Source organism: Thermobia domestica, chromosome 18 (assembly GCF_964235325.1).
Source record: "Thermobia domestica chromosome 18, izTheDome1.hap1.1, whole genome shotgun sequence".
NCBI classification, from domain to species: Eukaryota; Metazoa; Arthropoda; class Insecta; order Zygentoma; family Lepismatidae; genus Thermobia; species Thermobia domestica.
In genome coordinates, this window is record NC_137471.1 from 125,049,945 (window position 1) to 125,067,836 (window position 17,892).

General features: G+C 34.8%; 1 protein-coding gene across 6 annotated transcripts in view; it reads right to left on the bottom strand.

Annotated features, from left to right (window-relative positions):
• LOC145675829 (uncharacterized) overlaps positions 1-17,892 on the bottom strand; it is a 93,134-nt gene that overhangs the window by 13,317 nt on the left and 61,925 nt on the right. For all 6 annotated transcript variants that reach the window (XM_081746571.1, XM_081746570.1, XM_081746568.1 and 3 more), the window contains exons 8-11: positions 12,772-12,983; positions 11,250-11,397; positions 6,243-6,451; positions 525-601 (exon numbers count right to left, since the gene is read on the bottom strand). In XM_081746571.1, coding sequence (XP_081602697.1) covers positions 525-601; positions 6,243-6,451; positions 11,250-11,397; positions 12,772-12,983 — 646 coding nt within the window. The remainder of the gene's footprint in view (positions 1-524; positions 602-6,242; positions 6,452-11,249; positions 11,398-12,771; positions 12,984-17,892) is intronic.

Below are 17,892 nucleotides of genomic sequence, written 5' to 3' on the forward strand. Positions count from 1 at the left end.
AAAATACTTCATATTTTACCCCGTTCTTCAGATGTAGCACGATATATTCATCAGCAATAACAGTTGTAGTTATGTTCTTCGCTACAAATTGATATTTCATATTGTAGATTGAAATAATACCTTATCTATGTGTATTTGACAAAGCAACGCGTAATATGACACTCATCTTCAGGACCGCAGGTAGAAAACGAAGGGAAATTCATATGAGTTATATACAGGAATACAGATGAGGATTAAAATTTAGTTAGAATATATCAACTTCTTCCAACAGTGTTTCGTCTATCAATGTCTGAATAATGAAAAAGAATTAGGACGATAAATTTCTTTGAATAGGAACCGTACTCTACACTTAAAGAGCTCTTAAGAAGCTTAAATTTTGGTATGCACTTATTGCCCACAATTTACCGATATTTTGATTTTCAAAGGTAACATTTTATTTCAATATTTCATTTTGTACAGAAGTACACATAAATTAAATGATGTAGTATTTCAATTAGTTCCAATGTGACGTGAATACTTCTTACCTTCAATGCGTCCATTGCTTTCACCTTCATAGAATTAGCTAAAGCTGCCCTTTCTTCAGCCATTCTCCTCTGTTGAACTGAAAAACGAAACAGCATAATAGCATTTTTTTCAACATATTTACTAATAGATGCAAATTGGAATAATTTTCTGATAACTATTCTCTTTTGTAGGAAACAAGACCTCAAAACTTCCTTTTTCCCCCTATTTCCCGAGTAATCAGTTGTCAGTCTTTTAATAATTACACATAATATCCTCATAATTATATATTTAGAAAAAAATAGTAGTAGTAAGTTTTGTCTAGTTTGATTCCGAAAATTTTGATAGGTAGTCATTGATGATTTATCATAAAACATACACAAACTTTACTTATTGAGAAGTAATAGACATGAATTATTTAAATGTTTAAAGTCAAAGTAAGTATTTACTTTCTCCAGTGTGTATACCCAATTGCCTTATGTTTCTGCTTGGCATTTCCACTTCTTCTGAGCCTGCATTAAATAATAATAATAATAATAATAATAATAATAATAATAATAATAATAATAATAATAATAATAATAATAATAATAATAATAATAATAATAATAATAATAATTATTATTATTATTATTATTATTATTATTATTATTATTATTATTATTATTATTATTATTATTATTATTATTATTATTATTATTATTTAACATTATGCAACACCACGATTAAGAAAGATGGAACCTTCTATTAACGTGGGATCTGAACTACAGCCAGGGCTGAAGTCTGCTGCAACTGGCGGGTGCAAAGGTTACCATGACAGATCACACTTCAAAGTATACGGCGTTCCTCAGCACAATATCTCGCCTCTAAAATGCTACATTAGTGACGCTGTGCACTGCAGAAGCCAGTGAAAGTTCCTTTGTTTTTTTAATTACATATCTTCATTACCTTAACCATCATTAATTTGAATCCAAACTAATACAAGCAATTCTTAATCTTAAAAATTGGATTTAAAAAAAAATGTTGGAACATATTTTTTAAATCGGGACGGAAGTAGTTAATTAACTCCTAGATAATTTACTGATTTGAACTTTAAGCAGTAATGACTGTATGCATCAACCAAATGTATAAAAACATTTTTTTTACGATTTATTGCGGAGTGTTTTTCAAAACAGGGAGGAAGTCATTTAATCCTTGGCTGATTTTAAACGTAAGCACTGGGAACAATCAGAAAGCAACAAAAATATAAACATATATGCGTCTTAGTGTACAAAATAAAATATATACGCAGCGCCATTTACGTGGCTATCACCGATGGCCTAATGGTTAGTGCGCCCCTTTGAAGCACGTGGTCCCAGGTTCGATGCCCGGTGGGAGAGCAATGAAGTTTGAACGTACTACGATTTCACCTTGAAATGCATTTACTTCACCTTGAACTTAAACTTCACCTTTAACCAAATCTCCAACGAAGTCCTGTATGGAAGTAGCCATTTTTTTAGTGCTTTGTACTAGGGTTTAATATATATATATATATATATATATATATATATATATATATATATATATATAGATAGATAGATAGATAGATAGATAGATAGATAGATAGATATTGCCTGGGTCGCCACCACGCGTTCTGACGTGGAAAAAAGTCTTCTCAGAAGATTCCCGGTAAGTGCAGACATATTAAATGTAATCATATTTATAAAACAATCACATCGCGCGGGATAAAGAACACCGTGACTTAACTGATTTCTGTGGGTGATGCCATCGTTAATTTCTTACATTAATATAGATTCGAAGAAAACAAAATATAACTACAATAGCTTTACTGATTTATGTTACGGTAGGGTTACAAAAGCTTCTTGGAAAATTTACAACTTAATATAGTTTGCTCAAAGTTCTGAAATTCCTATTCGGCATATGAAATTTTTAGAATTTCTAGTAATCGTGTCCAAATAATATATTTTAAAGCAGTTTACACATCTGTTGCACTTACAAATTAATATATATATATATATATATATATATATATATATATATATATATATATATATATATATATATATATATATATATACTCTACTTGTACAGTTATTCAACTCGATACATATCGGCACGGAGAACTCATTGATATCTATGTAATTTAATAATAGTGGACAACATATTATATCAGAGATATCATCTTAACATTTCGCAGCAGAACGAACAGGTACTTAGTATCTTCAATTATCATCATATTTTTGCATCCCTTGAAAAGATCAAACTTCATCTTCTATAAATCATTTAGCTATTTAATATTATATTTACTATTCTTATTTAATTATTGCACATATTCTTCATATCTCATTTAACTAATACAACCTTGCCCAACTTCACATGTTAAGATTCGAATCTAAAAGAATAATGTTTAGTATCACTAAGTTCTGAAATCTGCTGATCTCAAGTCGATTAAGATATCTCATCCATAAGAAAATTATTTATAACATCCTCAAAATCAATTATAGTTAATAGGCCTACATGTATGTATGCTAAATTTTAACTGTTACAAGAAGGAAAGTATGCAGCATTCTAAACATATTGGATTTATACAGAAACAGAAGCCGAAAACAGGAATTTTGACTTGAAATTTTCAATATATTCCTACATCTACATTTCTATATTTTTATTTCTTTTTGGTGGCCTACGGTAATAAAGATGAGCCTCAGCCCCTAGAGAGAGCTTTCTAGTGCGACATTTTGATTGTAGTTAGGCTTATCATCACAATTAATTACCAAATTTTAAACAGTAAATAAAGTATAATAAACTATCTTTACGGTGCTGTATTAAGTGAAATCCTGTCGGCTCTTTTGTATTAAATTTGCTTCAAAATTTGCTCTACTTAACACTTTTATAAATAATTCACATTGGTTCAATTTGATATTCAAAACATTATCAATTCTCTTTTTCTAAATTATGAATTTCTTCTTATCAATTTAAATCTTAAAACTTTCTTCTTCTTCTTCGAGCAATTAAATCTTTTATTAATTAATATTCTAAATAATTTGTGATTATGGTGCACATAAAGAATAATATAACAAAGTAAATAACTCGTGAAATTCTCACATTGGATAATTAAACTAACTGTCATGAAGTGCCTAACATAAACACATTAAATTACGAATTTTTTTTGTAAGTAAATAAATCAGGTTAACAACAAATGAAACTGTGAGGGCCAGTAGTGGGGCATAACAACCTTGAATTGTAGCTCTACGTTTCACGTAGTGCTGTCAATATTACTGCATTCACGCGCTACCTTTACAACTTCGCCTGTCCTGAACCGAAATATAGAAACCTTGCTTTAAGTAACCACCTAGTATAAAAAATCTTCATATATAAAACGATGTACTTATAGCTATAATGATTCTGCCCTCCTAATGTTAACCTACGCCTAGAAATGTAACGTCACCCATTGAATATGATGTGTGATACCAGGAGCTGATTATGTCCCCCCCCCCTTCCCCCACAAAAAAAAAGGGTGTTTGTATTTGTAATAGATTTTAAGTGGCACCCGAATTGAAAAATCTACACCATATTCTGGTTTGGCAATAATAAATACTAAAATACGCCGAACTAATTTAATGCTAGTGAGAATTTTATTTCACTTGAAACATTCATAAATTTAAAAAAGTTAATTACTCACAAATCAATCGTAATAGCTAAAACTTTTATGATACACACCTTTGTCAAGGTAATAATCCAATAGTGTGTGTATGTACAAACTAGCAATATGGGGGAATTTTACCCCTCATTGATGAACTGCATCTCAAACAAAGTTATTTCTGCAAGTGAAAGGAAGACACGTACCAAGTTTCATTTAAACGAGATAAATTTCGCGAGAATTATCGTGGAACATACATGGGAGAAGGTCCCTTCGATTACAGAATACAGTGAATTAATAATAAATTTAAACTGTGATAACCATAGATTCCTGCTTGCATCACATGTATGCTTGACAATGGTTTCAGTGAGAACTGAAATATAGTAGAGAATGATGACAAACACAAACGGAAGTTGTGAGTACATTGTTAAATTTCCAGTTGGAAATTAAAATTGTTACCTTTGATTTTCGTGGAGTTTACTTTTTCTCGAATTTTCGACCACTATACCTTTCCTGTGTTTTTCCTCGGGTGAATACTCCTACCAAGGAAGTGCTCCAAATAGTCATAATTCCTCTTCTTTTCTTGCTAGGCTAGTATGTATTTAATTTGTGTATATAATACCGAAATAACTAAACAACTTCCTTCAACTTGCTAGTCTGCTTTGTCACCTGCTGCCAAACACCAATTCTCACCATATTACCATGAAGTTGTACAAGAAATGACCGACTTCTTTACTGTATATTTATCCGAAGTCTCAAATTATCAATTAGGCTACATTTCTTATGAGGTTACAAGCGTACCGCTTGAAAAGTATTGAAAATTTCCTATATTTGACTTTATGTTACAATATAAATACAATGACTTTTGTTTTTATTACTAACTTTGAGGTATTAACTGTAATTATGAGGGAATTATATGAGGCGTTAAGAAGCCAAAACGATTAACTCCATTTTTTGTTGTTCACATTTTTGACTTGGAAAAGAAACATTCTTTTCAGAGACAAAATCGATTAACTCCATAGTTTAACAATTTGCCACTAGAACGCGTGAACGTTCTGATCGCTATCATTTAAATACTATGTATCTAAGTTACTAAAATACTTACTACTGAAAAATTTCGTTTGATGGAGTTAATTGATTTGGCATCTGAACGACTCATATGGTCCCATTGTTTATCAAAAGATCCGAAGTCTAAATTTAAACCTGACTGTTTCAGTCCTAATGTAATATGATTTAAATAGTATTTTTCTCCAGATGTGATGATCATTTGTGAAGAATTTTAACATCCTTTATGGTATGTTTAGATTCATGAAGATGCTTAGATAACCCTGATACAGCTTAGTCCTCTACCTTAGAATGCCTGATTGTTGTTTAATTCTAGTTTCAATATTCCTTTCAGTCATACCTATGTATGTTTGATCATAAACACACGTCACCTCAAACATTCCTGAATGTACTCTGTTGTTTACTCTCCACGCAAATCAACGGTAACAATTGATTTCATTTATATACTAATCAAGTTTGTTACATTTTGCGATAAATATTTCTAACATAATGTGAAGGAGATTGTTTTTATAAATTAGCATTTTGTTAAAGATATTTATCGTAGTTTACAACTTGCTTTCTAATTGCTTATCTACTTCATTAATTCCTTACTCCCTTACTAAAATGATTCGGGAAAAAGTGGCACCCATGACCACCCAAAATTCAACAATATATCCAGATAATAAAGCATTAGAAAAGGTAGTTAATATATTTTGTAACAATTTTTCCTTTCCAGAATATTACAAATATTAAATATGGAATATGCGCCAAGTGTTCATAAAAATTATACTCGCCACGCTAAAGCGTACTAAACTATAAAACGCTCACTGCTGTGAAAGGGTTCTACAAATTGCTAATAAATGAATACTAAAGTAAGGCTGGAGGACTGAAAGGCTCCAAAACGAAAGGAAAAAATACCGTATTGCTGGTAGCTTAAATGACAAAGAAATCGCCAGCAAGCAAGAGATTGGAAGTTAAATGCAGGCAATCCAGCCGACAGATTTCATTGTTAATCACTCCGCAATAGATGCTAAATTCAATTATGTAAATTTATACTTACCGCTCGGCGATGGCTCTCTACTACTATCAGACGACGAGGAATAGCTTGATGATGAACTACTAGATTGACTTCTTGACCTCGAACGAGACTCAGACCTGGAATAGGATTTCGACGATTTGGACCTGGACCGTGACTTCGACCGAGACCTGGAGGAAGATTTGGATTTTGACTTGGAACGGGATCGCACAGGCCTAGTTTTCTCCAATACTCTGAAAAAATAATGACAAAAGTAAAACCATAACCACATCTAAAATACAGGACATTCAACAGCATCTTTTCGTTCGATATAACATTAAAAAATCTCACCAATCTACTTTGTAAATCTTAATCTTTCCTTTAGCAGGTAACAATGTAAATGGCAAGCTATTTTTTACAAAATGAAAATTTTGATCCTTAGATCTACTATGTTGGTTTGAGCAGAATTACAAGTTTTTTTTTTTTTAACGTACTTCAGTTACTTTTATGATACCAGAATATAAGCCGAGAGAACGAAAAAAAAAAAAATACCAGTAATCATTTATCGGCAGTTTCAGGGAAATATATTAAGATAGGTACAGGTTCGATGATGCTTTCTTCTCTGCACTATCATCCTTATTGGTGATAAACCAGTATATTTACTTTAGTAGAAATTAACACTATATATAAGCTTAAAGAATAACGGAACACAACCTTAATGGTGAAATAAAACAGTACGTTATCAAAAATCCCGACAGTTTCAACAATACTAGTGTTGGATACTGTTAATGTATCTACAACGCAGCTAGCTGCTAGAATGCTATTGTTGCATTGTCGTTATTTTAAAATGAGAAATAAGCATCTTTTTAACAGCATACTATACGATAAAATGTCGTAATTTTTATAATCTCGCGAATATAAGACCCATCTTAATTTCTTACAATTGAAATTTGGATAAAGTATTCGGCTTGCATTTGAATAAAGTGTACGGTATATGGAAATGCATTTCACAATACTTCTATACACTGTTCACTTCCACCACAGAATGTACCAGGACACCAGTATTTACATATATATTTGTTCTATTGTAGTCGGAAAAACACGAGAGCAGCTGTGCGTGTAAATCCGTTGTATGTGAATAACAGTCTGCGTTAGCGCAAACAGGAGGATAACCGGCGAACGCCAATTGTGCAATTAAGTGACTTCAACTGTGACTTTTAGTGAGGTTGGTAAATGCCGAGTACTAGTTCCAAAGAATGACGCTCGCCTAGGTGTAACGTGTCAATAATGTATACGACAAGAGGCAAAGGGTTCCCGCAACAGACATATTCTTGTAATGCATATGGGAGTGCCTACACACAAAGATCATTTGGGTCGCACCAACTGACCAAAAAAAAAAAAGGGTCAGTGCAGAATTACGGTAGCCCTCATGTGAGCGAACCAACACCACACAATCGTTTACTGGAGGTATTCCTACTTTTGAACAGTTACTCCTTACCCCATTCATCGTCAAGAATGTCTTCGGTGGTGTCGGAAGAGACTGCAGTGGCGTTGTGAATGGATGGAGAGGCATTCGCTGATGAGAATTGTTTCTGCCTCGAACGAAGAAACGGCCGTGTCTGTTAGTACAAGCGTAGGTACGTAGAAAAATCCAGCGTGTGGTGTACGTACGCACTCTTCACACAAGACTTGACATTTTGGATTGGAGGCAATAAGTTACACTTTCCGCTGGCCTCTAGCCTTCACTCAGCGGAGTACAACTAGTGCGTTGTTTGACCTTATCTGGATACTCTGGGGAATAGCGTATCCCCTTACCGCTAGGGTATTTTTCAGTACTCTGCATGCACGGCTTCTAGCTGGCTTAGTAGGTTTTATGATCCAAACCGAATTAGGCACATGTCGAACGGCACTTGACCGCTAGCCGGCTCTAGCAACGATCATGGGCGAGTTACGCTAAGATGAGACACGTACCTCAGACCCACTGACCATCTGATTAACTGCTTATGGGCCGTTTTATTATTATTATTATTATTATTATTATTATTATTATTATTATTATTATTAAAGAATACCCTGTACAACATGTTCGTAATGTTCCACGAGTGCCATATCGAGATCACTATCAGCTTTGGGTCATTCTTAAATGTGTTTCCAAGTATAGAACTTCTTATATACAAATTCAGCTCTGAATGGTTTTACAAATACCTGATTTTATGTCTTATTTGTAATTTCTTTTATTTCAAACCATTTGGCGGTTTCTTTGGAGGCTAGAAGGGATGAGTTCACCCTGAAATTCTGGTATTGATTTCCCGACTTTCCATGGCTGAATAAGTAAATTATCCTTGACCCCGGGACACCGCGAATACTATCACACGTTTTTAAAGGACTCTACTTTTTATTTTGTAAACACAGTATAAGCTTGCTTACTGTAAACACTTACTACGAGTCAAATTTTCTGTATTTGGTGTATAATAAAATGTAGTACCAAGCAATAATTATGCACTATAATATCTCGGTATTCTGAATGTACTCATGAAGAAGTGAACATTATTATAATTTGATCTCTCTCTTTGACTGTCTAAAACAAGCGAACCTAACTTGTTTTCTTCTTCTGTATCATCTGAGTATTTTCTTTAATTCTTTGTGGTTTCAAAGCATAAGTTCGGTGCTCCTCAACCTTGTTTATTATAAACGTTTTTTTTTTTTTTTTTTTTTTTTTAATATCTTTCTTAATATGTCTTCATTCTTTGGAGACAGAATATTTTTTGGAAGCAGTATTTTATTAATGCTACATGAAATTTTGTGTCTGATTATTTCTCAAAACAATTTGAAAAGAATCTTGGTATATGTATCAAAAATATTCATATAATATCTACCTTAACTACCACGATCTGTATTTAAAGCGTAATGTACTACTTTTAGTAGGTTTCTTGATTTTAGTAGGAGGATCATTTAAGATAATATATTTTTTTGTTATTATACTGATTTTTAGTATTTAATATATAACTGGACCGCACAATCTAAATAAAGTTGGCACACCATCATAGACGGTTAAACAAGAAAAGGTATTAAGTTTTAATCTAAAATTGTCGAACTCTAAAACTGAACTTAATCTAAAATTGAAAAAAATCCAAAATACGGTATCTGGTAACACTACACTTCCAACGTTGTTTTACTGACACTGACCTTTGATCGTTGGCTGGAACTTGGTTGAAAACTGAAAGTGTTCACAAACCCATGCTCGCTCTCTTAATTTTTAAAATTTAGCCTTTCTTCTCGTCCTGCTGAAGTCTCAAGACCGACTGAAACTTGGTTTCTTTATGTAATCAAAGCAAATTTAGAAGAAAGGTGTTAAACGAACTTAATTCAGATTAAGTTTGGAGAAATAACTGTTAAGTCTTACGAATAATCTACAAACAGTAGATAGGCAAGTTATATACCATCTTTTCTTATTATTACAAGCCATATTCATATTTCTCTGTAAGTGTTTTCGTTTTATTTTGACAGTTCCGTAAGTCAGTGAGCCACTGCTAACAAAACGTCGTTCAGCTATATCTTTCGTTTCCAAAGTTCGAAAAGACATGAAAATCTGACGAGGGGCGACTAGAGGATGAATAAAGAACAAGATGGATCCAGCAGCAAAGATTGTTGTTTTGACAAACCGCTAAGATGCGACGCGACCAGGAGCGCTGTACTGGTGGAAAATAGCTGTTCTAGTCAGCATTCCTAGTCTCTCTTATCAGATTTTCTAGGAGACGTTTCCAAAATTCCAAGCAATAGTTTTGAGACATATGGTCCCTTTCAAGGTACTCAATTAACGTCACACCTCAAGTATCCAACAAAATGGACCTCATCTCCTTCTCTGCTGAAGGTATGACCATATTCGGAGTGGAAGAAGATGTATCCTTCCATTGCATTGGCTATTCTTTTGTTTCAGGCTAACAGTACGGATGCAGCACTCACCCACAGTAACAACTAGAGGAAGACCACTGCCAACTACAAATAGTTCCCATTCTTCAACCAAATGCTGTGCCGAATGTGATTCTGCTTAAAAAACTTTCAGTTTAACGTCTCACGCTTATACCCTTTACGCTAAGGACAATGGATGATTAAGGGAAGTGAATGATGGAAGAATGGGTGGAATGATAATGTGGGAGAACGGTAGCATCCTGAGAAAACCCATGGGCACGATCTTGTCCACTACAAACTTACTTGGCCAGGATCGAACTAGGGACCCACCCAACACACCACAGGTAAGCCGGGAGCCACCGTGTCCCCGGCTTCTGGTCAAGATATGGGATCTATCTAGCAGAAATTTTTGAGAACTCAAGCTTCTTTGTAATGTTATGATCTGCTTTCCCCGGTGAAACATGTTATTTTAGGAGATATCCAACGTCCAGGGAGAAGTCAGCGTTTTCCTTCGTGATACTCACTATTAACTGTCTCCTTGATCTCGGCTTATCTTCAACATTCTTCCTGCCACGCCTAAATACTTGAACCCAGGATTTGACTTCTTTATTTGTAAAAAGTTTAACACCAAAGTTGACCTACAGTTTACGGTAGATTCCAAACTACCGTAATGCGTTTATTTTTTAAATGCTCTCTCGAACCAGAGACCACGTATACTAAAGGCGCATTCGATAGCCACTCGAGCAACGAAGAAAGTACAGTGTTTGACCGTCGCATTTGATGTCGACATCTTGGTAATTTTAAATGGTGATATTTCTTCAGATGAAGATACTTGATCACAGCGCAATATGCCCAATTTATCTAGTTTTACATATCGCTGACTCCAAGGATATGACGAAATAAAGCGAAAAGACATGGTAATGGTGATATGGAAAAATGGTACATCATAAAAATATATATAAATTGGCTTACATTCCTACTTATTATCTCAGTTAGGCTCACAACTCCTCATCACACCTTATAACGTCATATAATTAATATTATTCACTTCTTTCAATAAGAACTTATATAAACTAAAATACTTCTTACAAGCTATACACTTGGAAATTGACAACAAAAATCAACACTGGATGAAATGCTTACCCAAGCCCTCGAGCCCCTACAGGAGGAATAGCTGTAGGTTTCCTAACCGGCGGAGTATCTTCCTTTTTCGCTCGATTGGCCCCTGCAGGTGTTGGATGGACATAAGCCATACCGCCTCCAGCTATCTTCCTCTCTAATGGCGTTGGACCTGTAATCAAAAAGAACGAAAAATTTAGTGTTTCTATGCAAATGAAACAAGAGTGATAGAATATAAAGAGATTAATGGCTTAGTTTGCCAGACACACGCTCAATTACTAAAGGTGTGTGACTTACAAAAAAAATCTCCCTTTAACGCTTTAAGTCTACGTTCATTTCAATGGACATGTATTATATCATGTTTCTTTTTCATCCTTATTATGAAATACTTCAGTTAACAACATCTGGTACCTTAAACGGACACCAGATAATGTTGTTAACAGATCTACTTGTGCTACTTGTATTATTTACATCTATCCTTTTAACTCCCACATATCTAAAATATTTCTTAACAATTAAAAGATCCGGTTTGAAAGGGTTAATTCAGTCAAAAAAAAAAAAAAAAAAGCAAAATTTATTTAACTCTTCCCTAAAATAATAGCAGAATTCATTTTTTTAAAAAATAATTTGTTTCACGGCCTGAATTATGAAAATATTTTCGTGATATGGAACTGAGTAACACATGCAGTGGATCTGAAAGAAAAGTAACTGTTTTTAGGTCCAAGTGGAAGTTTGCGTAGTTGGGCGAACACAAGGACTGAAACTCAATGTGTCCTAGTGGTGAATTATAGGTAATTTGTATCAACAAAATAATAAACTAAGGACGTAACTTACTTCTTAACGTAATGACTTTAAAAATGAATAAATAACGAAGACACACATACGTTAAAGTCCAAGATGTGGATGCACAGTGATTGAAAAATTCACTCGCCTGCTCCCTGTGGCGAGTACTTTTTTGCATTTAGCGAAGTGATTTTTGTTTATTTGTGATTTTGTTAAACACTATGACTGCAATATAGTTTGGCTAGTAGATTTTTTTTGCTGGCTAGTACTTGCAAACAAGATTTTTCAAACCCTGTGGATGTAGATATTAAATTCAGAAATCAAAACTGTTACAGTATATTCCGGACATTTTACGCAATACGTAAATTTATTTTCGCTCTTACTAAATATCAACCAGACGGTATTTTCTTCATGTAATTTTTTGGCGAAAATCACAATCAGGTTACGAAGGTTAAAATCAAGTGAAAACCCAAAATCGCCAAAAATTGGACATAGGGCCTTTCTGCAATAAGTGATTCAATTGTTAACAATTAAAGCTATCAAAGGAACTTGCAGGCTGAAAGAAATGTATGATTACGGATGAACAAAAAGCAAGAAACACGTACCATAGATAATAAATACTAGTAAAGTACGGGACAGAAATAGACGACCTAAAATGCCATTAAAACTAATGAAGATTTTGGCCGTTTATTTTTGTCCCGTACCTTATACACAATAATATAGATTATTTTTTAAAGTAATCGTATAGATTTTGGACACTTGCCTGTTTTCCGAGTGGGTACTGCTGGAGTCAGTGGTTTAGTAGTAGTGGCAGGTCGTGTAGGTTTCCTCCTCGGAGGTGTTTTCGACCTTGACTTTGACGACCTAGACCCTGATCGGGACTTGGAACGTGAATTTGAACGTGACCCAGATCTCGAGCGAGAACTTCTGGAATATGAGCTTGACCTACTGGATCTGCTGGAACTTCGGCTGGAGCTACAGGATACAAAACATTCATATATTAAGCACAAACCTAAGTTTAATAATAATAATAATAATAATAATAATAATAATAATAATAATAATAATAATAATAATAATAATAATAATAATACCATAGAAATCGCCCAATAAAATTTTGGAGAATTCCAGGTCGACTATCTCGTTTACTTACCAGTAAGAAATCATGAAATGTAAAAGTTAAGGTTAGTGTAAAGGGACAAGTTTTGCCGATAGATGTCACTACAATCTTCGTATCTCTCCCATGTATTTTTTACCTTTTACGAAAATTTACAATTTCTTTTACAAATTTCAACCTAGAGTGTTCAAATTTTTAGAGAAGGAACTTCATAACCTGTCAAAGGGAACAATCCGTGCCGATTTTTTATTTAGAATTTTCTTTATTGTTGAAACAGTTCCATTGTTAAAGATTTAGATAATCATTTCAACAATGAACAAAATTCTAAATAAAAGTCGGCACGGATTATTGCCTTCGATAGATTATGAAGTTCCTTTTCTAAAAATTTGAAGTCTCTAGGTTGAAATTTGTAAGAGAAATCGTGAATTTTCATGGAAGTTAAAAAATATATGGGAGAGATACGAAGACTGTAGTGCCATCTATCGGCAAAACTTGTCCCTTTAAACCAACCTTAAAGGAGCAGTTCGACTTAGAAATGCATTTTTTACAATTCATTTCCATTTGTAGAGTTGAAAATTCTAAAAGGAATGGTGTTTGTTTGATCGCGATACGTTCAGTCGTTAGCGAGTAACAGAGGAAGAAAGATTTTGTGATGACGTCATAGGTGGGCAAAGAGCGAGAGCAGGCTTACATACTACACAGTGCCAAGCATTTCGTTTGTGAGAGGTGCGGTGGCACGTTCTAAGTGCGGTTTCCTTTTCCAGAACTGATTGGAAAGACTTACAAATATCATCTGCATGTAGAAAATGATATCTGATGGTGGGCTGTACGAACGTTTTTATATTATAAAACGTATCCTATAAAGCATGAGTTCAGCGTTTCAAAAAAAAAAAAAAAAAAAAAAAAAAAAAAAAAATCGAAACCAATATGTAAATAGATGGCGGACGAGATTGCTGCAACACCTAAGTACCTTTTCTTTAATCATTCTTCCGATTCCCAAACATAAGTATGTTCATTTTCACGTTTTGTTGCAATTTTTAACGCTGACCTTATAATTTTGTGCTTCAAGGTATGTACAGGAGCGTAACATATGAGGCAAAAATGAAATAACATCTGTAAAGTTTGCCAGAATACGAAAAACACTTCACCGGTTAAATTTCTTTTATTCTCATAGCTGTCCGCGAAACAACTCTCATCACCCGTTTCATCATCATTGTCACATGATACAGAAAAATTAAACGATGGATCAATGTCTTGAGGAACAGCCATCGTCACTGATTCCTTCTACAAGCCGGTATATTTCACTCCCTAATTCATATTGTATAGCTTATTTCTAAAGCAATATCTTCAGAATCATGAGTGACATCGTCCCTATCACTCTCTAATGCTTCGTCTTGACTACAACCATCAATTGAGTCTTGTACGATATTTGTATGTTGGTAACTGGATATAGATCGGTGCTTGTTCAATGGCTCGGATTTTAAACCTTTCAATAATATACTTGGAACAGCATTCTTTCTCAGTTTGCGTGTAAATAATTATCCTGGCATTAGCCAGAAGTGGATGTAGACGGTAAAAACTCAGGGGGGGGGGGTCAGAACTCAGACTATGATATGTACATCATTTTTACTAAAAACTTTCAAAAATATCTAAATAATAGCTTAAATCAATTTTGTCACTCAAAAACTGGGGGCCTACGCCCCCGGCCCCAGCCTAGATCCGCCACTGGCATTAACTTTTCTTTCAGTAAACTTGACTTCTCGAAGACAAACTCTTCAAGATGTTTGGAACACGAGTGATTTTATTTGGTTTCTTTCTTTTTTTTTTTTTTTTCATTGATTTTCTTGGGCCATAATTAATATCGATCTGGTGATTTCTCACAACTTAGAAACGTAAGAAAAGATACTTTACGTCCTCAGCTTTAATTGCACAAGAATTACAACCGAAAACACAGCAGGTGTTAGGCATTTCTACTTCATTCACAGATACAGCACGCGCTGTACTAACATGTGTTTTCTACTTCACACTAGTGTTTCTTTCAGGAAAAAAAATTCCGGGGGGGGGGACACTTAGTATTCGGAGAGGCACATTATTTTTACACAGTACTATTATATTTATTACATTATAGACGTATTATTTTGGTCTCCTCCGGGGGAATCTCTCAGAGCTCCGGGAGACAGTGCCACCCTAAAAACATGTCTGGAAGAAACACTGTTTCGCACAACAAACGTAATTACTGCTCTCTCTCTACTCTTTTTTATACTAATGCTATAGGAAAAACAACTAACAGAAACTTCCCTCAAGAAATCAACACAGAGCAAGACTGCTAACAAATCCAAAACACAATCTATTAAATCCAATGCACTATTAAAGGTTTATCAGCTGCGTACAAGGGAGTGGTTGCTGACTCACATTGAGTTTCTCGCGTCCCACCAATGACGTCACCATTTACGATTCATCAAAAACAAATGCCTGTAGAAGCTGAACGAGACGGCCTATCAAGATATAAAAAATACGGGTCTCTTATTTTTTGTTTCTCTTTCTATTGCACCAAACTTGTTTTTAACTCGAACTGCTCCTTTAAGAAAGGGACGATTTAGGATTTAGATTTCTGGGTTTTCGGCATCTATGGCCATTTAGCCCGTCATGTATGAGGATGACATCCCTTGACGAGTACACTATCCGGGGAAAGGGAAGGAAAAAATGATTGGGGAAGGAAGGAAGCGGCCCAAGACCTATAAGGTAGGTACCACCCCGCCATTTGCCTGGTGTGAATGAGGAAAACCTGGTCTGAATGGCTGGTCTGAAAAAGCTTTTCACACTTTTTCAACCGAGGGCCCCCATCGGGAATCGAACCCAGGACCGCTCGCACCGAAGGCGAGAGCGTTAGCGAATACGCTACGCGGAGCCACAAAAAAAGGGCGAGTACAGACACAGATCACCACTTATCCACAATGAAAAAAAAAAACTTTATTTCAAAAAAGTATTGGAAAGAAGAATTTAAAATTCAAAGAATTAATACAGTAGCCCTAAAATCAAAAAAGCACGAATTCCAAGAGAAGCTTAACATTAAATCAGAAATGAAATCCTAATATTTCAGTTTTACGTCCAACGGTTATATCATGTAGGTTAAAGCAGACTGTGATGATGAGTGTGAATGAAATGGTTTAATGAAGAAAGTGAGAGGAAACAGGAAAACCTCGCGAAAACCCCACACACGAAGTACGCCCACCACAAAACCCTCTTGACGCGAGGTGGAATCGAACAAGAGACCCCACCCACCACTGAGCCACCGCAGCCCTAACAATGGATCAAAAGATAGGAAGATCAAAACAAAAATAGCGGGAATTCATTAGAAATCGCCCCACTCGTCAAACACAAAAAGCAAAGGTGATGAAACGATCAGTGTGAAGAGGCAATGGAGCTAAGATTGAAAGCTAAAAAGAAATGGTACAACCAAAGAATTAAGACTACACGGAAGATTAAAAAACAGCCAAAATTATATAAACATTCAAAACGAATTTTGAAAGAGACCTACTCTTACAAGCACAAAATGACTTCAAGAAACAATACCAAGAACTACAAAGCCTTTAAAAGCACGCTCCAAAAGTATGAGCCTTTTGGTTTATGTTTTAAAAACAAAGGAGGAAAGCTGCCTTTAATAAACAAAGAAAATTGTGAGATATTAGCACGATATTTTGAAAAACTCGAATTGTGAAGAGCAAAAAGAAAAATTTCCAAAAAGAAAGATAGTTTATAAGCAGATTTTGATATAGATTCAGCTGGGAGATTCGGAGTTTTCAGTTTTCCCGAATCTCCCAGCTGAATCTATATCAAAATCTGCTTATCGCTTTTTATTTCCGTTTTAATCATTATGAAACTGGAAATCGTAATTTTCACCACTTCCGATTTTAACGCACAGGTAAATATTCGAGACGATGCTCAATCTTGAGACGCTGAATCTACCCCACCATAAAAAAAGGCAAAGTATTGAAACCGGAAGGAAATACTAGTAAATTTCAACCACTTCTGGTTTTGATAGTGTTTTGCGGATTGTGATAGTATGTTCTCTTGAGACGCTGAATAGACTGCAAAAAAAGTTTGTCGCTATCTATTACCGTTTTTATTCTATAGCGATCAACGTTGACCCTGGAAAAAGTTTATTTTACCACTTCCAGTTCGAATAGAAAGGTTAACGGAGGAGATGGGATCTATTCTTGGGGCGTTGGATCGACTGCAAAAAATCACTTCTCGATATCTCTTAACGCTTTTGCCCTATGAAACCAATATGGAAATCGGAAGTACTCGTAAATTTCAACCACTTCACGTTTTAAATGTGTTGTGGGTATGTATCTCTAGAGATGCTGCATTAACTGCAAGAACGGCATGTCGTTATCTGCTACAGTTTTTGCTCCATGGCGATAAATGCTGGATCCGAGACTGGTTGACTGCTCACTTCCAGCTTGACGAAGAAGACAGAATCCATTCTTAGGACGCTGAATCGATTACACAAAACGCTTCTTGATTTCTCTTACCGTTTTTGCTTTGATATCTGCCAAAAGAGAGACAGCCATTCTATAATACTTTCGACCTTATGCGTAGCATAGTTTGGAAGTCTAATAAAGTGAATGGGGGAAACCTCAAAAGTTTTGAAACTAGAAAGAGCGCGACAGGGAGATGGGTTGTTCCTATTACTTTTCAATTGTGTGCTGAAAATGATAGAAGAATGGTAAAAATAGAGCGGAAGAAAAATGAATAGAGATCAAA